At 34.2% G+C, this 25,741-nt stretch overlaps 3 protein-coding genes across 4 annotated transcripts; 1 reads left to right on the plus strand and 2 right to left on the minus strand.

The window, feature by feature from the left end:
* Window positions 1-787: 787 nt before the first annotated feature.
* LOC114728413 (deoxynucleoside triphosphate triphosphohydrolase SAMHD1 homolog) lies at window positions 788-6,193 on the minus strand. Of its 2 annotated transcripts, none has more exons than XM_028915324.1 (19): window positions 6,022-6,193; window positions 5,520-5,557; window positions 5,344-5,366; window positions 4,393-4,499; window positions 4,250-4,301; window positions 4,085-4,169; window positions 3,760-3,850; window positions 3,560-3,598; window positions 3,328-3,395; window positions 3,131-3,193; window positions 2,968-3,023; window positions 2,797-2,870; window positions 2,547-2,639; window positions 2,308-2,409; window positions 2,100-2,180; window positions 1,915-2,006; window positions 1,783-1,798; window positions 1,201-1,311; window positions 788-1,097 (listed from the first exon to the last, which is right to left on the minus strand). In XM_028915324.1, exons 1-19 carry the CDS (start codon window positions 6,127-6,129, stop codon window positions 984-986), a joined length of 1,413 nt encoding a protein of 470 aa, XP_028771157.1. In that variant the 5' UTR covers window positions 6,130-6,193; the 3' UTR covers window positions 788-983. The 2 variants fall into 2 exon arrangements, with proteins under 2 accessions (XP_028771157.1, XP_028771158.1); XM_028915325.1 differs by having other exon boundaries at window positions 5,516-5,557; window positions 6,022-6,046.
* Window positions 6,194-7,858: 1,665 nt separating this feature from the next.
* LOC114728414 (formate dehydrogenase, mitochondrial) lies at window positions 7,859-11,415 on the minus strand. Its single transcript, XM_028915326.1, has 6 exons — window positions 11,258-11,415; window positions 10,453-10,624; window positions 9,155-9,695; window positions 8,797-8,921; window positions 8,296-8,408; window positions 7,859-8,202 (listed from the first exon to the last, which is right to left on the minus strand). Exons 1-6 carry the CDS (start codon window positions 11,360-11,362, stop codon window positions 8,089-8,091), a joined length of 1,170 nt encoding a protein of 389 aa, XP_028771159.1. The 5' UTR covers window positions 11,363-11,415; the 3' UTR covers window positions 7,859-8,088.
* Window positions 11,416-20,632: 9,217 nt separating this feature from the next.
* Window positions 20,633-22,955, plus strand: LOC114728431 (CASP-like protein 4A1; the record flags this gene model as incomplete). Its single annotated transcript, XM_028915342.1, has 3 exons — window positions 20,633-21,348; window positions 21,548-21,683; window positions 22,546-22,955. Coding segments are annotated over 3 exons (1,041 nt in total), but the record flags the coding sequence as incomplete, so codon positions are not given.
* Between the last annotated feature and the right edge of the window lie 2,786 nt (window positions 22,956-25,741).

The raw sequence follows: 25,741 nt of genomic DNA on the forward strand, positions 1-25,741 counted from the left end.
TTGAAGGAAAGTAGCCGTTGCAATTATATATATATATTTAATTGAAGTTCAGTTCATTCAATCCAGCGGGGGAAAAAAAAATCGATTCATCCAAATTGGAGGATAATTTTAGGAAGAGAAGCGAGGGGGGGTTAAAAGGGCGGGCCGGTGCTGCCGGAAGGACCTTTTTCCCTTTTTTTTTTTGTCCAAGCCGCCGGAAGGACCCTAGTGTTACAAGCTGGCATTGGCAATGATCCCTGAGTTTTCAGACAATTCAAGCCTCTGGGCTAGGACTTGAGAAGGTTTGAGATGATGATTGGGCAGCGAGGGGGTTAGAAAAAGGGGCACGCAACGCGGGAGGGGAAAAAGAAGGAGCGAGTTGAAGGCGAGGGGGACGTGCCCGTGAAATGCTTTTGTGGCTTCTGATATGATAACAGGCCACTATCCTTCCTTACTTTAATGCGGCGCTAAAAAGATGTCTCCCTACGCTTCCCCACTCACGAGGCCGCCTTCATCTCCAAAACTCCAACGCTATAAAACTCCACATTTTACACCCGTGATGTCAGAGACAGAGAGCCTTGACTTTCGGAATTCCCCACACAAGCAAACAGCCCCCCAGGCTTCCTGTTACTGTTACTGTTACCCCATAGTATCATACTAGCACGCTCATGAGCTAATCCCGAATTAATTCAAAGGGACCAGTGGGCCAGCTACTCACAGGGCTCAGAAGAAGTGGAGTGGGTTTAGGTCCAAAAGGGTGAGCATAACAAGCCCATTCATTCATTACCGTCAAGGAAATCAACCGCTATTGCTATACATGTAGATTTATATTTGATACGGGGAAATTCGGACCAGACCCCCCCACAGTGTCAGAAACGCTCAAGTCATTTTAGCAGCGTGTTAAATCTTATATATGCAGCTCACTCTGTGGGAAACTGACTAGAAATACCTGCATACTTATAGAGGAGAGCAAGAGGTGCCTATAAAGTGAAATACAAACGCCATCATATCCACGTATTATAACGGCGCTTTTTCTTGTCTGGTGTTGAATGCACTTGTGGTTTAATCCCGTATGTTTTCAACTGAAAATTCTCGAAAGCCTCTGAAATTACTTCCACCTATACAATTTTACATTGGGACAAAAATAGAAGGTAAGTAAAAGCTGAACTGAAGCTACGCCAAGATACTATGAAGGTTTCAGCGGCATCTAACTTCACTAACCAATTCTGGCCTTTTGGAGTACACCCTTACTATCATGTCTTCATAACATACAGGCAGCAAGTGGCTTATACGATCATCGGGAATTGTAAATTTCTCCTTACTTTCATAATCCTGAATAAATTAGCAAACGTGTAAATATGCTAGATAGAAACGAAGGGAAAAAAAAAAAACCAGATTCTGGGTTCATAACTCAAAGGTTTTCCTTTCATGGTACATAGGTTCCACACACAGAATTTCACTCAAATATTTTTCCCCCCTTTTCTGGCAAAATTCTTTGCATGAAGTGATATCAGGTCTAACATATTGTTAAATTGTTTAACACAACACCACCCATACCAGAAGATTGCAACTAAACAGCTTCTCCAGGAGTATCAGCAGAATTCTCCGTAAAAGTTATTTTGACTCAAAACGCCTTCAATCATCATGGAACAATACCATGCAACTTGGTTGTTGAACGTCAAATCAACTCACAATTTCAATTATACAACTGTGTGCTTACAAGAATGCCCTAGACCGTAACTTAAAGTCCGGCAATCAAGATGAAATATCTTTGATAAAAGATAGTAGAGTTCATTCACGTACCTTGAAAAAGTTGATGCTGCCAAAGAAACAAGCACCAAAACGAAGAATAAATTATATTTAGCATCTGATAAAAAGTATAATAAAACACCTGCAATCTAAAACCAGCATGCAAGTTCACTCTTAATTGAATACCTTTCAAGTGGATTGTGCTTGCCACGAGTCAAATCAATCCTGACATTACAGACAGCTACATCCTCCTCTTTCAGTGTGACTCCCCCATTATTCTATCAGATGAAATTATATGATATTAATACGGAGTCTTGGCAAGAAACAAAAGTCTTTGTAAATTTGATGGTTCACATGATAAATTCAAGGACCTGCGAACAAACTATGTCTTGAGCAGTAACTTTCTTAAAATTCTCTAGTTCATCCTTTGGTACGGCATACTCATTGCAGAACTGCGAAAATGAAAGGGCAAATCCTGACCTTCATCAGCACAACTCTAACAAAAAATATCATGTATGAAACCGCCCATCACAGAAGGGATAAAATGAAAAGAAAAGCAAGTAACCAACAAAAACATACCTGGTACAGATTCCTCCTCCGAATGCGCAGAATCAATTCCCTTGCTTCCTTTAGTTCTTTACTTGGAGATGTCTCAATGGTTTTAATTATTGTGTCATCTAACTGCAATTTCCGAATAAAGTCATTTAAACTTGAAAAAAGGGAGAGAAGAGAGAGAGAGAGAGAGAGAGAGAGAGAGAGAGAGGTCAGACGCATGCTATGAATATAGTTTAAATTCAGTTGAAATCATCTCTTGGAACCTTCCAGTACTCAGAAGGATTTAGAATGTGAGATGAGATCTCCAAATATTTGTTTGCTTCTACAAGCGCATCGGACACCATAAGCTCTGTTGCCTGAAAACAACAACACAAGATTATAAATGGTAAAGCCAAGAGATAAAATTAACTGAGTCTGGGAAAGAAAAAAATGAAAAGAAAATTTAAGGATATACGCCTCAACAAGCAACCAGTAGATCTTTACAAGGAAGATAGTAGCCTCACTAGTCCGTACCTGTACTTTTGGATGAGTGTAAACTCTTCTATGCAGGTCAGCACGAGTGGTAAATAACTTGTGGATGGTAAGATCTAATCAATTGCACAACCAAGAGCATGGAACAATTAAAATGTAAAGCTTGAATGGGAGAAGTTTAAAAGTGTGTACAATTGTACAAATAATACTGACATTCCTTAGCACGATAACAGATCTCATCATCCAAAACCTGCATAGTATCCAATAATCTGCAAGTGGAGCAATTTGAGTTGCTAGGCATCTGTATTTGCTTCTCCTTCCACTTAAAAAGAAAAAGATGATAAAGAAAAAGTTATCTTGAAGTTCTTTGCTTAACCTCTGAAATTCGAAGTTGCAACCAAGACCACAAGCTCGGCTATCACGGACAATGTAATCAAATCTGCAAATCAATTGTTTCCTCAAGAGATTACAATAGAGTATAAATCCACATGCACGGAATCCAAACTCTACAAATGCAAATATATATATGTATGTATAGCATTTTTGACCATTAAGTTCACTCAGTTTACTCACTTGTCCACATCGACTCCATTTCGACCATTTGCAACAATATCATATAGGAAACTTTTCTCACTTGAGCTCTAAATAAAAGGAGGGAAAATAAATAAATAAAATTAGTCGTTAATAAATATCTATGAAAGGTGAAATTAGGGGGGAGGGGAACCTTCAACCAAATTTCATAAACAACAATTATGTCTTGAGAATAGAATATAAAAAATCCGAAGAAAAAGAATAACAATCTTACTCTAGGAAGCGCAAACTCAGAGCTTGCTAGTATCATCTCCTGCCAAGGGGAAAGGACATGAGGAAACAGGGAAGCTACATAACTGATAACCATCTAGGTGAAGTGGAAAAAATTCACCCTAATGACATTTAAGCAATAATCAAAATGACAAGATACCTAATAGATAACAGGAAAAAGAAACTTATATTAACCAAACATACCTTCACTCTTTTTATCATCTCAGGATCAACATCAATGTGGTGTTCATCAACCATATAATCAACCATATTAGCTGACATTTGCTCATGTGACCTACAAAGGACAGAATATGATGCATCATGGATAAATAACATTCGCAAAGTAACAGAAGAATAAGCAGATAAAGAACAGATATCCTTTTTAATCATTTCAGTAAAACAAGAACAAATAGCATAGACAGAATGAACATTCTTTATAAATTTCAAAGGAAAAAATGTGGGAAAAATAAAATATGTTTAAAATTCATAATAAAGATTACAGAATAATAAGAACAATAAAGAAGTTTACCAATGAGAACTGCTGACAACCCGGGGAAGAAACTGGCGTTCAAACAAGTGACTGAAAGGCCCATGGCCAATATCATGCAGAAGTCCTACAACAATTGATGAAAAAATCAGATGATGTACAGGATTAAGTTTCATAAGGAGTTCATAAGAAAAACAGTAACAATACCTGCCAGCCTTACTGTTTGAATGTCGAATTTATCAATGCCAAGCTCCCTGCCCTACAAGGATAATACAGACCCATGAGAACCCTTCAAAATACAACATTGTACCTTTATATAGGTAAAATCTATGACAAATAAAATACTGTACTTGATAATTTTTAAGCTTTTCTATAGATTCACCAGCAAGCCAATAAACACCAAGAGAATGCTCGAATCGAGAATGCACAGCCCCTGGATATACCATATTTGTCATACCTGAAACACAGAACATATGCTAAAAAAGTTTTTATACCCTGAGTATTGAAAGTTCAAAAGGTAATCGAATCACATCACGAGTCCATTAAAGTGTGCCAGCGTTTGAGGTGATTTTAAAAATAATTTCATAAACAAAAACTTCCATAAAGGCATAGCTTCCTTTAAAAGTCAACAAGGAAAGCACAAAACATGCTGCGACCAAATGAAACCAACCCAGTCTTCTCTTTCCCCACCCCCTCCGTCCTATAAACTAATTTACACTAGTTAAACTATTGCATTTATTATGTCTTCGAGAGGAAACGACTGAAATACCATTATCTGATTTGGTCTTTGAATAACTAGTGTGAAAACCCTGCTAGAGGTATGTCAAGATCGTACATATTTTCCATGGTGTCATAAGAATATATAGTATGAATGACAATAGGCATGATAATGAAATTGCACTTCTTGTGGTGACATTTATTGAACCCCAAGTTCAAACTTTAATCAACAACAAGCCTTATCCCACTAAAGTTCAAACTTTAATCAAATTTCTTAAATCATTTTTCAAATCCCAAAGCAAAGAAATCCGCATTTCAATACAATTTTCCAGCCTGCAAAACAGTTGAGCCAAATGCGTGATATCTTTCTCATTTAAAAGAAAAAATGCACAAGCATAATAAGAGACCTCTCATCAACCTACTTGAAATCATTTACTTATTCTAAAATTAGAGGGAAAATAATATTGCACACTGTTCGAAAAGATAATTTAGAATAGGTAGCTTTGCCAGTTTATCTCGATTCTAAACTGGCTTTCATAGCACCTTTTGATATCAGTGGACAAAGGAGGAGGGAGTTAACTCACCAAGCTGTTTGAGGTCACGAAGCCTGTGTATAAGGAATCAAGGCAATATCGTGCATTGCAAATAATGCAAAAGAAGCAATCAGCAAATAAACGCAAAAACCAGTGTTAGAGAGTTAAATCATAAATTGAGTTGAAAAGAGGGGGGGGGGGAGGAGAAGAAGAAGAAGCGTACTCGCCTCTGAAACTGCTCGGTGTCTATGAACTTCAAACTGAGCTACAAGAGACAACAGAAAAAAAAAGTGTTACTGGATTACATCGTCACATATCCAATTTCTGCAGCTAAAAGCATCACGTAATAACTTAACATGATTTATAGACGCTAGGACCAAAAGAGGAAAAACACTGAAGAGTCGATGCAAAAGGAAAAAGATAGTTAGACACTGAAACACACTATTTCTGTTTGTTTTTTTATCAAATCAAATTCACAACTAAAAAAATATAAAAGGATAGGAAACTGGTGTATTTGGTTGTCCAGCAAGTTCACTAGCTACAGGTTTATAATTCTTCGTCGACTGGTTAGCCGTGCTCTTCTAGTCTGTCCATTTCGATGAAAAAGTTTCAATGAACTCATAGGCATGTTTCAACGCATTGCAAGAAGAAAAGAGCAGAATAAGCCTTAAAAGGAAAGCAGCGAAAAATGAAAATATGGGGGGGGGGGGGAGCAGAGTGTGGGAATACTGTATCAAGATAGATGTTGCCATGGACGTTATCGTGGATGTGCTTGGAGAATCGGCGAGGACCAGGGGAAGGAGAGAAGGAAACGTCGCCGTTGAGGCAGGCTCCCATGGCTTCCCTTCACTCTGGGAGAGTTGCAGGAAAGGAAAGGGCTGAGCAATTAAGTGGAAAGTAATGGGATATGCAAAATTTCAGTTTCGGAAACGGGAAGCAATCTAGGACCAAACAGTTTGTAAATAGTTTTTTTAATAATAATTTCCGTGCAGGTCAAAAAAAAAAAAAACAATTTATTCCCCTTTTTATTCTTTTTTTCCTGACCAAATTCCTTTTTTCTTTTTTAAATTATAAATGGTTCTTGGTAATAAATAGCCAAGTCAACGAAGCGTATTTGGAGTCTCCGAAGAAAGAAAGTAACAAGATTATCAATCAAACCAATAGTACTCTGACATAAAAACTACTTAATTAATTTAAATAGATTAAAAAATAATTAATTAATTATTTTAGTAAATATGTGTTGTTTTTTTTAATATTTTTACTTAATTAAGTATATTGGTTAAAACTACTATTATTATCAGGACTACCTTAAAAATAAATAAATATGAGAGACAAAATAGATTGAGATTTATATTTAAAACAAAAATAAAAGTCAAACGAGCTTTTATACTACTTCTTCTGATCCTTAATATAAGAGTTAGTTGATTAATTTGAATAGACTAAAAAAATTAGTTAAGTTAGTTATTTATAATAAATAAGTGTTGTTTTCTTAAAATACCACTATTAATCAACTATCATTTGATAAAATATTTAATATATACAATTACTACAATAATATCTTAAAAAATTGATAAATATAAAAATAAAATAGATTAAATTTTATATTTAAATCAAATTAAAAATTAAACTAATTAAATAAAAAGTATAATTAATTATTAATTAGCTCAACTAAAAATTGAGAATGCGGTTCCCGCTCTCCGCGACTTTGGCGTTTCCATTTTTTACTAATTCGGGGCCTATTCTCCCTTTGGTCCCAAATTTCTAGTTTTATTATCTTTTAGGCCTCGCTGGGTTGCTACAAAAGCAAAACCATACCCGACGGAAAGAAATTGAAAAACGAAAAAAAAAAAAAAAGGCTGTCCATGTTTGGCCTTTTTTTTTTTTTTTAAAATGTTTATTTTAATAGTTTTATGAAAGATTTTCGTGATTTTTGAAATGCCATGAAATGAGTAACCATTCCAGGACAAAGGAATAACTTATAGCCATATTCTTCACTCCTTACGTTTTATCATTATCAATTTTCCTAAAAGAATGATGTTAGAAATAAAATAAAAAAGAATATTTTGATAATTTTATTAGATAAATATCTTAATATATTCTTAAAGAAAAGTATTATGGTTATTTAGTTATAAGATTATCTCTGATAGATAATTAAAAGTTATCTGTTAATGTAAAAAATTTGTACGAATTAAATAAATTACAATTGAAACTTCAATTTTTTTATTAATATGATGCAAAAAAATAATTTATAAAAATATGAATATCAAACAATGTCCCTAAGATTTGTAAGGCCCGATTCATGTTAACATTATTATTATGAGGAGATTGTGCCAGGCTGCCAGCCGTGCGCCTTGCTATCCATCGCAACTTTATTAAACATGCGTCAATTAATTCATTCTACAACAAAAGGACAGATCTTTGCATAGTCATTAAACTTAATATTAAAAAGTTTAAACGATTAAATGTAACTTTTCCCCCGCTAATTTTCGTCTCCTGTCAATCACTTAACTACCATTTTGGTGGGGCGGGGGTGGTGATAAACAAAGACAACTAACAGGACCTTCGGTGGCTTTGTTTAAAAATTCATGTAAATCTTCACGAGCAGAACCTTCATATTCGAATCACACGTGAAAGATACCAAGACATAAACTCCACTCACCACAGCTTTATTTCTGAATCAAATTCCACAATTCAAACTCTTAGACATGATTAATTATTTGAGTGCCTTCCCAACTGTTAAGTGATCATCAAATCAAATCAACAACGGAAGACTTTCACACCCGCACAAGTTTTAGCTCAGCGGTATTGGCTAGCCAATTGACCCTCCTTGACAATGTAGTTTTGTGCTGGGAATTCTTCACCCTTGAAGTACCTATCGAGCATGTCTTTGACCCCAGCAGCATATCGTAACTAGACAAGATTCATTATCATTACTTCATCAGCAAAAGACGCAAGATCTGAAGCACACAAGAAAGCAAGCATATGAATCAGAACTGGGAGTACCTGTGCATCTATTGTGGTTCCGGATATATGCGGAGTCATGGCATGGTTTGGCATGTGACGCCATGGGTGATCCTTTGGAGCCGGTTGCGGGAACCAAACATCACCACTGTAACCTGCAGTGGTCAACGTCGTTCAAAACAGTTAAGGAAAGCAGTTAGCTAGTTGGGGAGATGGCATCAGTCTCACGCCACTTGTCAGTCTAACGACAGTAATCAGTTTAAAACACAAGCCCGTATCTCTTTTGTCACTTGATACCCAAGACACAGGATGTCCCAAAAAATGGCATAAAGCGCAAGATGTTTTATGGGAATTAAATCACAACTTTTTGAAGCCATGATGATGTAGGGTTATTTCAATGGATGTTTCTAAAACATTCATGAAATTCTAGACAAAAAAATCCACCACAAGCACGTAACATAAAATTTAGACCGTACATTGGCAGCAACGATTTCATTTTTTGCTAAAAAGGCACCAATATTTGGTTGGTGGTTTCAAAATTACCTGCAATGTGCCCACTAGAGCAAGCATCTGCAACTGCTTGGGTGTCCATGATTGCCCCACGGGCATTGTTTACAATCAAGACGCCCTTCTTGCACTTAGCAATTCTATTTTTATCAAACAATCCCCTAAGTCAGAAGCCAAGTTTTGGTTAGAAATAAAGATGATCGAAACCATTCTTCATGCTTGAAGCATATACATCAGAACAGAATTGCCTCTTATTTTGGACTAGTCTCAACTCCCTTGTTTAGTCTGTCCTGATGAATCACTATACAAAACAAATAACATATAAACGATTCTTTAAGTGCTCAACGGTATCCGCTGAATTGGTACTCAACCACGCTAGATGTACAGACCATACCTTGTCTTATCAGTCAGAGGTGTGTTGATAACAATTACATCACATTTGGGCAGCAGAGCATCAAGGTCCTCCTCGTACTTAGCCCCAGTTTGTTTCTCCAATTCAGGATCCATCTTAAGCCGGTCATGATAGAGAAGATTACAGTTAAAAGGCTTCAATCTTTGCAGCAAAAGCCTGCCAATTCGGCCGGCACCAATAGTCCCAATAGTCTTCCCTTCGAGATCATATGCTCTATGAGCAATGCCAGCAACATTCCATTCCCCATTAGCAGCCTGATGATACCCAGGTACGAAATTCCTCACTAGAATCAGGATTCGCATGAGTTCATCCTCTGCAACTGACACTACATTGCTTCCTGTAACCTCAGCCACAGTCAATCCAGCAGCTGCGGCAGCATTAAGATCAATGTGATCGGAACCGATTCCAGCTGTTAATAGCAGTTCAAGATTTTTAGCTTTCTTTATTCTTTCTGCAGTGACATATGCTGGATGAAATGGAGTGGATATGAGCACGTGGAGATCAGGAATGTGTTTCTCAAGTTCTGAAAAAGAATTAAAAAAATAAATCGATAAGTTCAAGCAATCATAAAAATTAAGAAGAAAATACAATAAACCAAGGAAAGAGGAAATTCTTCATGAGTTGGTGAATTGCAGTTCTCGGTAAAAATAAGAACACCCAACAAAAAACACATTAAGTAATTAAAAGAACCATAAATAAATGCAACAAACATTATTGGAAAAATTCCATGCAAGTTCATTCAACAAAAAGTCTTCTAATTCTGCTCCTAGAAGTGGTTATTTGTCTTGAAATGCAATTGATTCTAATAAAGTGGCTGATCTTCCAAACACTGCAGATAGGAAATAAATTGGAAATTATTTTTCTACTAAAAGGAGCTCAGCCGAAACTGCTTTTCCTGAAACTTTCAGGAGTAAAGACACACACAAGCAAGTAAATGAATCTCACTGTTCTAGATGTCACTTTCAATTGAGCATTTTTCTTAAAATGCTGATAAAAGTTATGAATATTTGTTAAGACTAATGTACAATCTGTAGGAAAAAGAGTTCTGTAAAATGGGTAGAGTCTAATCGATAATCAGTAAGTGATACTGGTTTAGAAGTCTATTCACTTGCAAATGAAGAGCTTCAACGTTTATATTCATCGCAGCAACTCGAACAAACTTAACTGCTGCTTATGCTTTCACAAGCACAGAGTGGGGAAAACGACTGCCTCATTTAGTTATTAAAAAAAATTGAAAATGTTTCAACGAGTGAATTTTCGGAGTTTGGGAGAAGACTAACCGCAGTCAGGTCCTTCTTTGTCATCTGTGACAATGTACTGATGACCTTGTGATTCCAACCATCCACGTATACCCAAGGCTCCTTCAACACAACCCACGAAATTGGGATTCAGGGAAGCGTACTCATTGGCTTTGTAGAAAACCCCAACGATTTTCTTGCTTCCACCAGTAGCCTATCCTCAAAAGAAAAGGAAGAAAACAAATCAGCTTGACCCAAGAGTCAAGAAATCAAAAGCAGAGACCATCTCAAATGATTCTTCCGATTATCTCTTTTTTGTTTTCGGGCGAAAATTATGAATAGAAATTCAAAGCATTAGAATGAGTTATAATGGGCCTAAGTCGTTACGAATCATCAGTCGTGAAGCCCATACCAGCCCCAAGCCCATAAGAAAAAAATACAGAAAAAAATTACTGCAAAAATATGCAGAGGAAGACTGGAGGATCGCCGAAAACATGGTACTTGTGACCACGAGTGGCGGGCAACTCCGGGAGCCAAGGCGATCCCTGCGGATGAATGGTGAACCCTGCCATGACCTGGGAATGGATCAACCACATGACCCAAACCACATCAAGACGAGACGGTCTGCATGTACAATTACGTCATCCATCGTCGGGATTACCCTTCCCTTGAACAACCCATGCAAGTATAACTATGAAACCCACCCATAGAAATTACAAATTCGTGAGGATTTTCGACAGAAAACAAACAAAAAATGAAAACGAAAGGCTCAATCGACCGAATTAAACTGAAAGCGGCAACTAAAAAGTTGAACAATCATATAGAGCGCTATGAAGAATGGAATTACATGAAGGTGCCTGGCGAGAGCGGGTGAGGAGAGTGAAGTCGAAAAGATCGAAGAGGAAGAAGCAAGCGATCGAACCGCAGAGGAAACAGCACGTTTCATCGCCATCTCAATTTGGGAGTGGAAATGCGGAAATAATAGAAGAGAAGGGTTTGGGAGTGAAAGGAAATCAGGTGAACCCGCTCATTTATACTCCTTGTCGCAGCAGCAAGGGGCTAAATCGTCTAATTGCGCTGGCGGCCTGTCATTGACTAATCGTGAGTTGTGATGTGATAAGAATCCGGATTAGCTTCGTCTCAGTGATCGTCAGATACATGCACGAGTCATGTTGGGGGTCACCATGTACCCACGAGCGCGTACAACGCTTGCTCTCTGGGTGTGCATACAATAAATAAATTTACAATGTTTTACCAGAAAATAAATTTACAATTGAGTTGTTATTATTCACTTATTTTAACTAATTTTGATGATAATAAAAACTCAAGTCCTCGTAATATAATTAAAAAAATTATAACAAATCAATTATACTTATTTTGATATTAAACTAATTAAAGCGGTGTGCAATCAGCCACATCCATTTAAATATGTTTAATATTTAAACAGTGTAAGGTGATAATTTTAATCAAAACATAAAACTATGTTGATTTTTTCAATGCCCATTTTATATAAGAATAACTCCCAGAAAAAAAAAATCAAAAGTGCATGTTAAAGTTTGCATGTTAAAGTTTTTTTAAAATATAGTTAGTAGAAAAACATAAGTTAGGGAATAAAAGGACTTTTTTGCCCTTTTCCTTCTCACATTTGTTAAAGTTCAAATTCCAAAAATATGACTATAATTAAAAAAATTTAAGAAGCTCTCAAATGTCATTTGCCCGTATCATGGAGGAGCGTCTACTGAACCATATTCGTAAATCAAGTGCACAGGGATGGAATATCGATATGAGAAACACAATTCATGGGCCAGCATAGCAGGGTCCTTTAGCGATAAATAATTACGATGATATATACTCCTCCGATCTTAATTATAAGACTCATTGACTTATTTGAAGAGATTAAGGAAGTAAGTTAAATTGGTTATTTATAATAAATAAGTATTGTTATTCCTAAAATATCCTTGCTAATTAAGTATATTGGCTAAAACTATCATATTAGAAGGATTATCTTGGAAAAAAATGCATAAATATAAGAGAGAAAATGGATTGGGTCTTATAATTAGGATCAAATAAAAAGTCAAATTGGGTCTTATAATAAGGACCGGAGGAGTATTATTTATTTTTTAATACTACCTCCTGTTTTTAATATAAGACCTCGTTTGATTTTTTGTTTAGTCCTAATTATAAAACGCCAATCCATTTTGTCTCTCATATTTATACATTTTTTTCCAAGATAGTCCTTCTAATAATGATAGTTTTAGCCAATACACTTAATTAGTAAGGATATTTTAGGAATGACAACACTTATTTATTACAAATAACTAACTTAACTTATTTTTTTAATCTCTTTAAATTAGTTAATTGGGTCTTATAATTAGGACAGGAGGTAGTAATAAGAATTGAGAGGGTCAATCTGCAGCGAGTGGAATTGGGACTTGGGAGGGACGCCTTTGTCGTGTAGTGGTTGATGGACCGCAGCGAGGGACGGTGACTAGGTGCCTGGTAGGCCCTGGCAAATGTGCAAAAAAAGTGGCCCACGTGCTTCTGGTATTTATTTTTTTAAAATTATTTTTAATAGTATTTTTTAATCATAATTAAATAAGAGAAAGAGGCTATTAAAAAATATAATTACAGTGTTTAGAAAAACTAATTTGCAGGTCCTTATAATTTATATCAATTTCAAATTAGGTCCTTATAGTTTATTTCTTTTGAATCTGGTCCTTATACTTTAATCTGATAAGTCCATCTATCCCTCAAAGTCTAAACTATTATAACATTGTTAATTTTAATGAGCTGGAGGTTGATCGAGCTGACACGTAAACATAATAATGTGATTTGGCTGCCAGGTGGATTAATTCCCAATGTTCAGAGTCTTCACCGGTCATCATGTGACCTCGTTTTCATCTCATCCTAGGTTCATGAGCACAGCCGCTAATAGCAAGAAGAATAATCACTCTCAACCAAGGAAAGATAAATTTCTGTTGATCACTACATCCACTAGATCACCAATACCCAATGTTTGATTCATGGACATGCCTTCCCTGCCATCATCGTCGGTACCTTCTATATTTCATACTTCTTCTCGTATTTCAACTTCATTAGGGAAAAAAAATCTTATACAATAAAAACCCATATGTTGAGTTTTTATTGCCAGGTAAGATTCTGATCAGCGACTTAGACCTTTCAAGTATTTTCTCCATTTTAAAGTCACAATTCATTTCGATTCAATAAATAAAAGTTTTATTTTGAACAGTATATGTATATTGCCCACTTTCATCCTCCTACATTATGATATCCAGTTGTAGTTTTTTTCCTACTCCCAACAACCCTTCCACTTCAATATGAGGAAATTTGAAGAACCTGATGAAATTTTTTTTTGGGGGGGGGGGAGATGGAAGGCCAACCCCATACTTATCATGGCCAATTTTGCCTAGAAACTTGAATAGCTTGAAGAAACCAGATGTTAACTCTCCACTCTCATTTGAAACTATTCACTAGCAGGTGTGGGGATTGAGAGGGATTTTCCTTCCTCCTACCAACAAATGTGCTTAGGAAGTCAAAGGATGAGATGAAGATGAGGTGGCTATAGACTCTCAACACCACCTAGCTGCCATGTCATGTTTATTTGTCTATGTATGTGTTAGCTCAGTCAGCTTCCAATTCAGTAAAATTTATAACAGTTTAGACCCTCAGAGATGGATGGACTTAACAAATTAAAGTATAAGGGTTTGATTCAAAAGAAATAAACTATAGGGAGGTGATTCAAAATTGATGCAAATTACAAGAACCTGCAAATTAGTTTTTCCTACATGTTTTAACAAAAACATATCATATATCTTATAACTAACTAATTTATGTAACTTTTGTAATGTAATCAGATTAATTAAATAAATTTTATGTTGAAAACCGAAAGAGTATTATATTATTGAAAGGTGAAGTAGTCCTAGTTGGCTTTCGCATCTCCCTCGGCTCGCCTCCCCTTTTCTTTATTTTTAAATCTTTGTCGCTGGCCACTAAATTGTGAGTGTGCAAATAAATTTGATCCGTTTTCAAAGTAATCGGTATTTGATTAGCCAAGGACCATGCAAATCCAGAAATTAATTAATCTCTTAAAAAAATTTATGTAGACGTTACTTTTTAATATTTTATTTATCAAAATGCCAAACAACATTTCAAAATACATATATGGCCTTCGAATTATTTTTGCAGGAAGGGAAATTTAAATTTAAAATCAAATTAATAAAGTGTTTGGATAAAAATAAATTACAATTTTAAAAATAATTTTATAATATATAAAATAACTATGCGATAAAAATTATATTGCTTTTATAAGATTGCCTTTTAAAAGTGTTTTGAGTCAAACCAAACGCCCCTAAATCCAGTTAGCCTCCTTTCAGTCAAAAAAAAGGCCAGCCTCCTTTACTTGATTAGGTGATGGGATGGGCCCACTCGTGCCACATGGCACACACTGCGTCGGATTTCAAGGGTCACCAAAATTCCATTCCCCCGCATATTACTGGCCCGGTTGTCTCATCTACACTCTGCTTCCCCAGATGGCATTTGAAAAAGATGAAGGTGGCACCTGGTGACTAATCTGTAGCACGCTTTGTTTGATTCATGATAATCCGGAGTGTTCAATACTGATCCGTTCTAATCGGCCTGTTCCGGTTTCGGTTTTATTGCGATAAGACAGATCCGTCCTGAAATTTTTTAAAATGAGATAAACCAGGACAAAGACAAAAAAAAAAACTGGGACAGGACAAGACAGGATACAGGACAGGATGATCCCGTCCCTGTTCCTTTTATTTTTTTATCATATTGATATAATATAATTTTTTTCATATTTTTTTAAGATTTAAAACTATTATATGAAACTATAGACCTATTCATTTATAACTTTTATATTTGTTGATGATTTGAGACTATTGATGACTAGAATTTTCAACAAGTTTTTATTGTGTTCCAAACTTTTATTTAGAGTTTTTAATGACTATTATTTATAATATTTTGGGTTTTTGTTTAAGGGTGTCTAAAGAAATTTAAAAATAAAACAGAAAGACGTTTTTACAGGGGTTAAGTCCAAAAAAATACAATTAGAAAAAAAATCAGATTTTATTATGCCCAACAACTCAGAAAAATAATAAAAAATATCAGGATGTTCCGGTCCCATCCCGACTAGGACCAGGACAATACCAGGACGGGACAGGACAAGAGACAATTTTGTTATCCCGTTACTGTTCAAGGGGACGGAATTGTGATAGGCCTGTCCCGATCTCGATCCATCTCGTGAACAACCCTATTGATAATTACTACCCTTGCTTCTAATTATAAGAATTAATTGACTAATTTGAAGGGATTAAAAAATAAGTTAAGTTAGTTATTTGTAATAAATAAGTATTATTTTTTAAAAATATTCTTACTAATCAAGTGTACTGGTTAAAACTACTATTATTAAAAAAATTACCTTAGAAAAAATATATAAATATGAAAGAAAAATTAGATTGGGATCTTATATTTAAGATTAAAATAAAATTAAATAAAATTTTATTTAAAATGGGGATAGTAATTAACCTCCTGTGACTTTGGGTTGCGGAGAGGAGAATTTGGTATAATTCATGTTTATCCCAATTAGACACGTGCTCATTTGTACTACAATCCAGTGTTTGTCAGGGACAATGATAAGATCCTTCAAAAACATCTTCTTAATCGTAAAAAACACGAAAATCTGTGAATAAAATTTTATCTTAATTAACTCGAGCATGCTTATACATATTTATCATAAACAGTTCCAACAAGCACTAAATTGGCTAAAACCTTTGGTTAGGGTGTTAAAATTGGTTACGTTTTTTTTTTTATATAGCTTTTGGATTTTTTCCTCACGGGCTCTTACTCCTTCTAATCCGGGTTAAATTAAAAATAAATTTTCCTAAAAACTGGAAAAAATCTCTTACTCTCCAGTTTTTAATATAGGACCTAATTCTTAAGTTAATTTTGGTCCTAAATATAAAACCTATTTTTCATATTTATCAAATTTTTCTAAATTATCCCTATAGATACTCCCTCAATTATAATCAAATAAGTGAGGGATGAAGGATATTAAGAAAGATGATTATAGTGTTTAGAAAAAATATATTATATTTTTATAATTAACTAACTTACTTAAATTTTTAATCTAATCAAATTAGCTAAATAAATTTTATATTTAAAAACCGGAGGAGTATTAAATTTTTTATTGATAAAGAGGGGTTAATAAATTTTTTTTTTTGGGTGTACGGGGATTAATAAATTTTTATACACAAAAGGTATTAGTACATTAGTCTCTGCAAAGTACGGGCACCCAAGGTGTTCTTTGTTTTTGGGTAAAAGGCATACAAGGTCACTTGTTAAACGTCTTCAACATAAAACCTGAACTGAGTATGTCAGCGCAGGGAAGTCACCGGCCCAAAAGAAAAAACTCAGGGGAGTCCATAGGAGCGTTTGCAGCAACAAAAAGTGCTTCTCTACAGAATCAAAATAAATTTCTCTGTATATTTATTTTATATATTATAAAAATATTTTTAAAATTATAATTTGTTTTTATCTAAACACTCCTTGTTTTTTTATTGGCATGGTTGTGTTAGAGAGTTGAGTATTTTGCCTCCCTCCGCAGTTTTCCTCCATTTTCTCTTCATAATATATTTCTTGCTCCTCCCTCGACGTTTTAATTGTATTGCATCAATTTTTATACATTATATCACATATTCAGATATATTTTTTTATTAATCATAACAATATCTTGAAAAATATGTCACGTTCTTTAGAATTTACAAACAATAAAAACATACTCGTAGCAAAGTACACATTATATTTCGGCTAAACAAACAAAATACTACTTTCTATTTTTAATATAAAAATTCGTTTGATTTTTATTTTTGTCATAAATATAAGATCATAATATATTTTATCTCTTATACTTATCTATTTTTTTTCAAGATAATCTTTATAATAATGGTAGTTATAGTCAATGCATTTAGTCAACTAACTCTTATATTAAGAATCAGAGATAATATGCATTTTTATTTTAACTCACAATGATAGTATGTACTCCTCCGGTCCTTAATATAGGACCCAATTCTTAAGTTGGTTTTGGTCCTAAATATAAGACCCCTTTCTCATATTTATCAATTTTTTCTAAATTACCCCTATGAATACTCCCTCAACCATAATCAAGTAAAAGAGGGAGAGGGAGTATTAACAAAAATGATTATGGTGTTTTAGGAAAAATGTGTCACTTTTTTTATAATTAACTAACTTACCTAACTTCCTTAATTTAATCAAATTAGGTAAATGGGCTTTATATTAAGGATCGGAGGAGTATTTTTTATTTTAACTCAATCTTTTTTCCTAACAAATTCACGATCTATATTATGCTTCCTTGACACGGATTGACAAGTGATAACTCACCGTATGTTTTTGGCCAGCGCTAGTGATAACTCACTATTACGAATTGAAGATATTGTATTTACGCAATATAAAATATAAAGTGCCATTTCCCAATTAATTTTATATATTTGGGTCACACACCCAAGAAAAAATTTTGGGGAAATCACAAATAAAGACCCTTGAATTAGCAAAATCACTCTATGGTCACCTGAATATGCTAAATTACTATGAGGGACCTGGTCTCAAATTGTAATTATGAAATCATGGCTAAATTACCAAAATACCCCTCTTTAATTTTTTTTTTTAAAAAGAAAGCCATTACCTCACCGGAATCCAGCCACCGGCGCCGGAGCTCCGACGGCCGCTTCCGGCCACTGTCGGCGGCAGGACGCCGGAGTCCGGCGCCAGCGGCCACTTCCGGCGGTCTTCCTTTGTTTTTTTTTTAAACTGTTTTTTTTTTTTAATTGGGGGGAAGTGAGGTTGGGGGGATTTGATCCCCCAACCTAATGCTTCCCAAAATAAGGAATGACCATTGAGCCAACAAATTTTTGTTAACATTATAATGTAAAAAAAAATATAAGTTAACTCATTTACTCTTGTTCCAGGTGATAACAACAATACATTTGGAAATAACAAGTTCTGATTGTAAAATAACACGTTTGGAATAAAAATTTAACAATATGTTTTTTTTATAACAATAAATTTTGTTGCAGGCAATAACAACAATACATTTAAAAATAACAAGTTCTGATTATAAAATAACAAGTTTGGGATTAAAATTTAATAACACGTTTTTTTTTATAACAACACACTTTATTTCAAGTGATAACAACAATACATTTAAAAATAACAAGTTCTGATTATAAGATAATAAGTCTGGGATTAAAATTTAACAACATGTTTTTTTATAACAACACACTTTGTTTCAAGTGATAACAACAATACATTTGGAAATAACAAGTTCTGATTATAAAATAACAAGTCTGGAATTAAAATTCAACAGCACCTTTTTTTATAACAATTAATTATTTTATACTTTTGGAAAATAAATTATTTATAACTTATAAAAAGTACTTGTAATCTATTTAATTTGCTAAAAAAATAATTTTTATCTCCAATTTATAATCAGAACTTGAAGTATAATTTTTTATAGATTAAAAATACTTTTTTATTGTTCAAATTTATAAATAAAATTTAGGGAAAATGGCAACACACTTTTTTAATTTTTTTTAAAAAATTTTTAATCTATATATCTATACAAATTATTATAAATCAAACTACTTCTTATAAATTATAAATAGTACAATTTATTGTGGATTAAAAATACTTTTTGACTGCTTAAATTTATAAATGAAATTTATCTCTAATTTATAATTAAAAATACTATTTTATTCTTTAAATATAAAAACTATTTTTAATATTTAAAGAATGAAATAATATAAAATTTATACTATGATTAATAAATCAAAAATGCCTTATTATAAATACTTTATAATTTATAAGAAGTAGTTTGATTTATAATGAGTTGTATAGATATACAGATTAAAAAGTATTTTTTTAGAGAAATAAATATATTAAAAATATTTTTTATAAGTTATAAATAATTTATTTTTTAAAAGTATAAAATAATTAATTGTTATAAAAAAACGTGTTGTTAAATTTTAATCCTAGACTTATTATCTTATAATCAGAACTTGTTATTTTTAAATGTATTGTTGTTATCACTTGAAACAAAGTATATTGTTATAAAAAAAACGTGTTATTAAATTTTAATCCCAAACTTGTTATTTTATAATCAGAACTTGTTATTTTTAAATGTATTGTTGTTATTGCCTGCAATAAAATTTATTGTTATAAAAAAACATATTGTTAAATTTTTATTCCAAACGTGTTATTTTACAATCAGAACTTGTTATTTCCAAATGTATTGTTGTTATCACCTGGAACAAGAGTAAATGAGTTAATTTATATTTTTTTTGCATTATAATGTTAACAAAAATTTGTTGGCTCAATGGTCATTCCTTATTTTGGGAAGCATTAGGTTGGGGGATCAAATCCCCCCAACCTCACTTCCCCCCAATTTAAAAAAAAAACAGTTTCAAAAAAAAAATAAAGGAAGACCGCCGGAAGCGGCCGCCGGCGCCGGTGGCCGGATTCCGGTGAGGCAGTGGCTTTCTTTTAAAAAAAAAAAATTAAAGAGGGGTATTTTGGTAATTTGGCCATGATTTCATAATTACAATTTGAGACCGGGTCCCTCATAGTAATTTAGCATATTCAGGTGACCATAGAGTGATTTTGCTAATTCAAGGGTCTTTATTTGTGATTTCCCCAAAAATTTTCATCATAATTTTAACTTATTTATAATTTATTACTTACATTTTGACTCGTATAAGATAAAATTTATAGTTTTGATTCATTTGTAATTGTAATTAAATACTTGAACTTTACCTTATTATAGCTCAGTTTTATGGCCTCAGTCATTTTATAATTTAATTCTTATTTTTATTAAATATATAATTTTATTTTTAAAAAAACATATCAGAAATAAATTATAAAATGGTCAAACTATCAGGACCAAGCTGATCAATTGAGTTAGTGCGTTGCCATGAATCTAAACATAGGAATTGAGTCATAAAGAAGTCAAAAATTAGATAATCAAAAGATTAATTTTTCTTTTTATACAAAAATCATGACCTCCAGTTCTCACCAGAAGACCAGAACCGAAGTGAACTGAAAAGCGAAGACCGGGTTGGTCGTCAAATTTCCAGGGTTCGATTTCTTAACCGCACGAGGCCATGAGTGAAGGCTCAGAGGAAGGCATGAAGAGTGTGGAACCGAAAGTAAAAGCAGCAGAAGCAGGCCAAAAGGATTTGGTAGCCAAAGATGCAGACGACTCGGTGCAGAAGAAGAAAGACCCTACACTCTCCGATGCGCCACCATTTCTCACACACCAGTCTTCTTCTCTTCGAAGCCGCAAATCCCCGTCGCCCCCGGTCCAATCTTCTTCAGAATCACCGATTTCCGAGGGCCACTGCTCCCCCACTCCCACCCTGACAAACGCTTCTCTCCTCCGCCACAAAACTCGCCGCCCCACTCCTCGCCGGACTCATCGATTTCCTCTGATCTCTGCTCCATCGCTGATGGAGCCCCTCCAGTCGAAGACCATCGCTTTTCCCCGAGGCCACAGGAAAAGCCTGCATCGCCGGTTGTGGTGGCCAATCGGTTTCAGGTGGAGCCGAAGGTGGTGACCAAGGTAGATCCGGGAGCCCAAAAGGGTGTCGTGGGCGTCAATGATGTCGAAGAAGGCACAGGCGCCGCCGGCTCCGGGAGCGATAATCGGCGATTAAGGCCAGACGTATACAGTTTATTGAGGTCAAAGAAAGAGAGCAAGCTGAACAAGGCTTTGTTGGGGCTTAGGATCGTTGCTTCTGTTCTCTGCTTGGCCTCCTTCTCGGTCTTGGCTGCTGATAGGGATAAGGGTTGGGCTCTGGACTCCTTCTACGTGTACAAGGAACTCAGGTACGTTGCTAATCAAATCTCGGGATGAGTTTAATTTTGCTGATCATATGAACAAATCGTTTCCGCTCCTGTCACCCAATTCAAGCTTTATGTTTATTTCAAGTACCAAGCTGCCAGCATGGTCTATACTCTATATTCATGGATTATTTTCATTAAAAATTTCTAGCTCTGATTTTTTTAAATCATTATATGATTGCAGGTATAATTTTTCCGTTAATGTAATAGGATTTGTTTATTCTGGGTTGCAAGTAATTGGTCTGGTTAACTACTTCATCACCGGAAAATACTTATCGCAGCATCGTCTAAGGGGTTTCTTCAATTTTTCCATGGATCAGGTAAGACAGTCCTCTCTTTCTGAGCTCTGTTTTTTCGCAAAAAGTAAAACCTCTTGCCTTTCTGTATCAGCAATGCATAATTTGTAGTATTGATTGGTGGCATTGATTCATGGACCTGAAAAAAGATACTACGTGGACTAGAGGGAAAAGTTTAAGCATTAGAGTATTATAGACTGCGACTGTGATTATAAATTACATGGCTTCTGGGCAGCTTTTGGACGCCTTTCTACTACTGCCTTCCCCCGGTTTATATGTTGCCTTTTGGCTTTCTTAAAGTTGTTTGTATTGCCTTTTCTTTTCTTATACTGCTGGTTCTAAAGTGAAATAATATATTTTAGTTCAGCATTATGGCCTTTCAGATATAAGTTCTTTACTTCAGAAACTTTTAGTAACAATTAAGGTTTCATGCGTTTCCTTGAACATGAGGAATAAGTCATATCATTCACAGCTTTATACTATTTGCTACTTATAGATAGTGGAAGTTATTAGATTATTTATTTTTTACGTTGATATTGGTATTGATAATTTCTTTTGTTTGTTATATAATAGATCAAGGAATAGTAAATTGTTGCTCCCAACTCCAATTCTATTCATATCCATGAGCAACGACGACTAGATTATGCCCTGTTATTCCTTATAGGAATAAAAGTAACCTTAATAACAAATTGAAATGAATAATTTTTTAGCCTCCAGGTGCATGAAACTAATGCATTACAGTAATAGAAAGTTTTAGACTTTTCGTCATTCTAAACGTTCTTGCTATAATTTGCAGCCTGAAAAGCTATATTTTGCTGCATGTGTTGCTCTTGCTTACATAGCTGGACAAGCTGCTGAAGTGGTTTTTCACTTTTTTGCACTGCAGATCTTGACTTATCTTCTAATGTCTGCATCATCAACGGCTGCTACAAGAGCTTATGACTGGGAATCCAACTGGGGCGAAGACGTGTTCCCAGAGATGGCTAATGCATCAGCAGGCTTATCCTTTGTTGCATTTGTGGCTTTTGCTTTAACCTCTCTTGTCTCTGGTTACGTCCTTTGCAAGTTCAGGTAGTTTATATTTTCAAATGATTGCCCTTGACACGCGCTTCTGTGTTATGATTGATGAAGTTTCGCCTTTTCCGATGGTTGAATGCGCTCGAGTTTCTGAAGAGGTGTATTGCTATTTCAAGCGTTGTACAGAAAGAGAGATGGATATATACTTCAATATGTTCATGTCTGTTCTATAGAATAGGATGTTTATAACCTGTTGTTTTTAATGTCTGTTTTGTCCCACAGATACCCGTTTATTTCACACTTTTTTGTTTTTTTGGTTGGGGGTGGGGATATTCTCGTGTCAGGTCTTTATTTTATGCCTATTTTTGTGAATGATGTGTAATTTTGATTTATCTTTATTCGTAAATTTATGATTACTTGGAAGGAAAAATTTATGAGGAATTGTGCCTGCAAAATGACTGCTCGTGAGCAATTGTGTTGGTGCCGCGTAAAGGGCACATGCAATTATTACACATTTACACCCGGCTTTTTTTTTTTTGGGGCCAACTTACTACCTGGTGAACATGAAATGCAAAGCAAGAGAAGAAAATATAATTAAGATGATTTATATTGTTTATAATTGCCTATGATAAAATACTACTCCCTCCGTTCCTTATTATAAGAGACATTGGTGCTTATGGCATGTTACTATATATAAGAGACATTTAAAAGTTGTTTCTACTTTTTTATGTGATTTCTTATTTTACCCATATTATTGTCTCCAACTCACATTCTTTCTCCTTCCACTTCTCTTTCTTTTAATAGATTACCATTGTTCTCTCTCATGTTTAATGAGGGTATTTTTGAAAAAAAAATTATACTTTTTACATATTAATTGTTCTTAATTAATTTTAACTGTTTTTTTTTATTAACGTAATTCGATTATTCGTCTCTTATAATAAGAAACAGAGGGATTACCATATTCATGGGCAAAAAAACGAATAAAGATACTATGTTCATTTAATGTGGGGTTATTAAATCCACTTTTAACATTTTCTTACGATTCTTAAAAGAAAAATTATTGGCAGCAAGCAGGATCTTGCAAGCAAATGGGATGGGGCCTGATCCATTGCCCATGGGCTCTCAATCTCATTTTTGATTTGGATGAAATGGACGGCCCACTGGAATCTGAATTGTACATATCCTCGGAAAGCAGAACCGCAGAAGATGCTCCACCCGAAAGGCATGGGGGGCGACTTTACATCCCCGAAAATGACGGAGGCTTAAAAAGCAATCATCGCTGGTGTAATTGACAACTGTGGCTGACCAACCCTTCATTTAATTGTCTAAATTTATAATAAATTATATTTTCAAAATGCTATGAATATACTATCTCCGGTCCTAAATATAAGAACTAATTAACTAATTTGAGGAGATTAAAAAAAAATTCTCAATAGAAGGATTAGATAACTAATTTACGAATATTAATAGAATTAGTTATTTATAATAAACGAGTATTATCTTTTTTAAAATATCCTTATTAATCATACGTATTAGAATAAAAACTTTTTAATATGTTTGATTATTATTAAGACTTTTTTAAAAAATAAAAAAATATAATAAACAAAATAAATTAGAATTTTATATTTACACCAAATTAAATCTTCAGGGAAGGCTGAGTGCCGTTCCCATTGGCTTAGCCATCTTTTCTTTGTGGATGTGTTCATTTATTGTGAGCGGAGCTGGTCGCATCCGAAGTGTGATATTGGCAGCAATATGAGAAGAAAAAGCAATTGTGCAGCTTATCGTGGCATCCCATCGTTAGTGGGTTCATTGTTGGGTTTAAAGGGAATGGGTAAATAATGAAAAGGAGGACAGTTATCTTGGCCTTCAATTCCACTCCACCCGTCATTGTGTCTGTTAATGTCCTGTCTCCTTTCCCATTCTTGTCATGATTCACATGGCATGCCATGCATGACTGTCTCATCAAACCTAATTAAAAAAAATATCAAGTCACTAATTAACTGTGTTTGCAAATAAAAAAGACCTCTAAGTTTGTCCATATTTAATATAATGAATTTTATCATAGAACTAGTAATTAATGAGATTTTAAAATGTAATTTTAAAAGATACAATTAATACCAATGAGCACCATCCATCAACTTCCATTGATGGTCAGGGGGAAAAAAAAAAAAGCTTTGTTTGTGATATAATTCCAAAAAGCGAAAACAAAAAAAAAAAGACTTTTGAGGTTTTGTCCAGTTTCGATTTTATTCCTTCTATAGGGTTTAAAAGCGCAAACGATTATAGATTTTGATAAACTCCCATCTTATTATCATAAATAATACTCAAGAGTCGTGATGTCCTACAATTTTTGTTAAAAAACAATTAATAGCAATAAATACATTAAAAAAAATTAGATTTGCGTGGAAAGATGAATTTAATTATGATAAGGAAACCGAAGGGGAGCACATAAATGCATTGGTGTAAGAAGGTATACTGCTAACAACACATAAACACCATGAATTATTGGGAGTTTTTTTTTTTTTTTTTAATACCAGGATGTGATTCCCATGCGAAGCAATTACTGTATTGGGAAAACGACTAACATCGAATCCAATCAACTATCAATCTTTATATAGTGCATGTGATGTCAGAATATAAAATAGAAAAGGTACCTTTATTAAAAAAATAAAAACCAAAGACAAGGTCGCTTGAGTTAATACTCCTCCGGTCCTTATTATAAGACCCAATTTGACTTTTCATTTGGTCCTAATTATAAGACCAAATCCATTTTCTCTTTTATATTTATGCATTTTTTTCCAAGATAATCCTTCTAATAATAATAGTTTTAGCTAATATACTTAATTAGCAAGGATATTTTAGGAATAACAACACTTATTTATTATAAATAACCAACTTAACTTACTTCCTTAATCTCCTCAAATAAGTCAATTGGGTCTTATAATTAGGACCGGAGGAGTATATTGTATTAAAACAAAATCAGTTGCCAAAGTGACTTCAACTTTTCGTTGCTAGTTTATCATCTATCCAGTAACAGTTAACTCATGTAACATATGCATGTT

Source organism: Neltuma alba, unplaced genomic scaffold (assembly GCF_004799145.2).
Source record: "Neltuma alba isolate B1F8T4 unplaced genomic scaffold, ASM479914v2 tig00012535_pilon, whole genome shotgun sequence".
NCBI lineage: Eukaryota > Viridiplantae > Streptophyta > Magnoliopsida > Fabales > Fabaceae > Neltuma > Neltuma alba.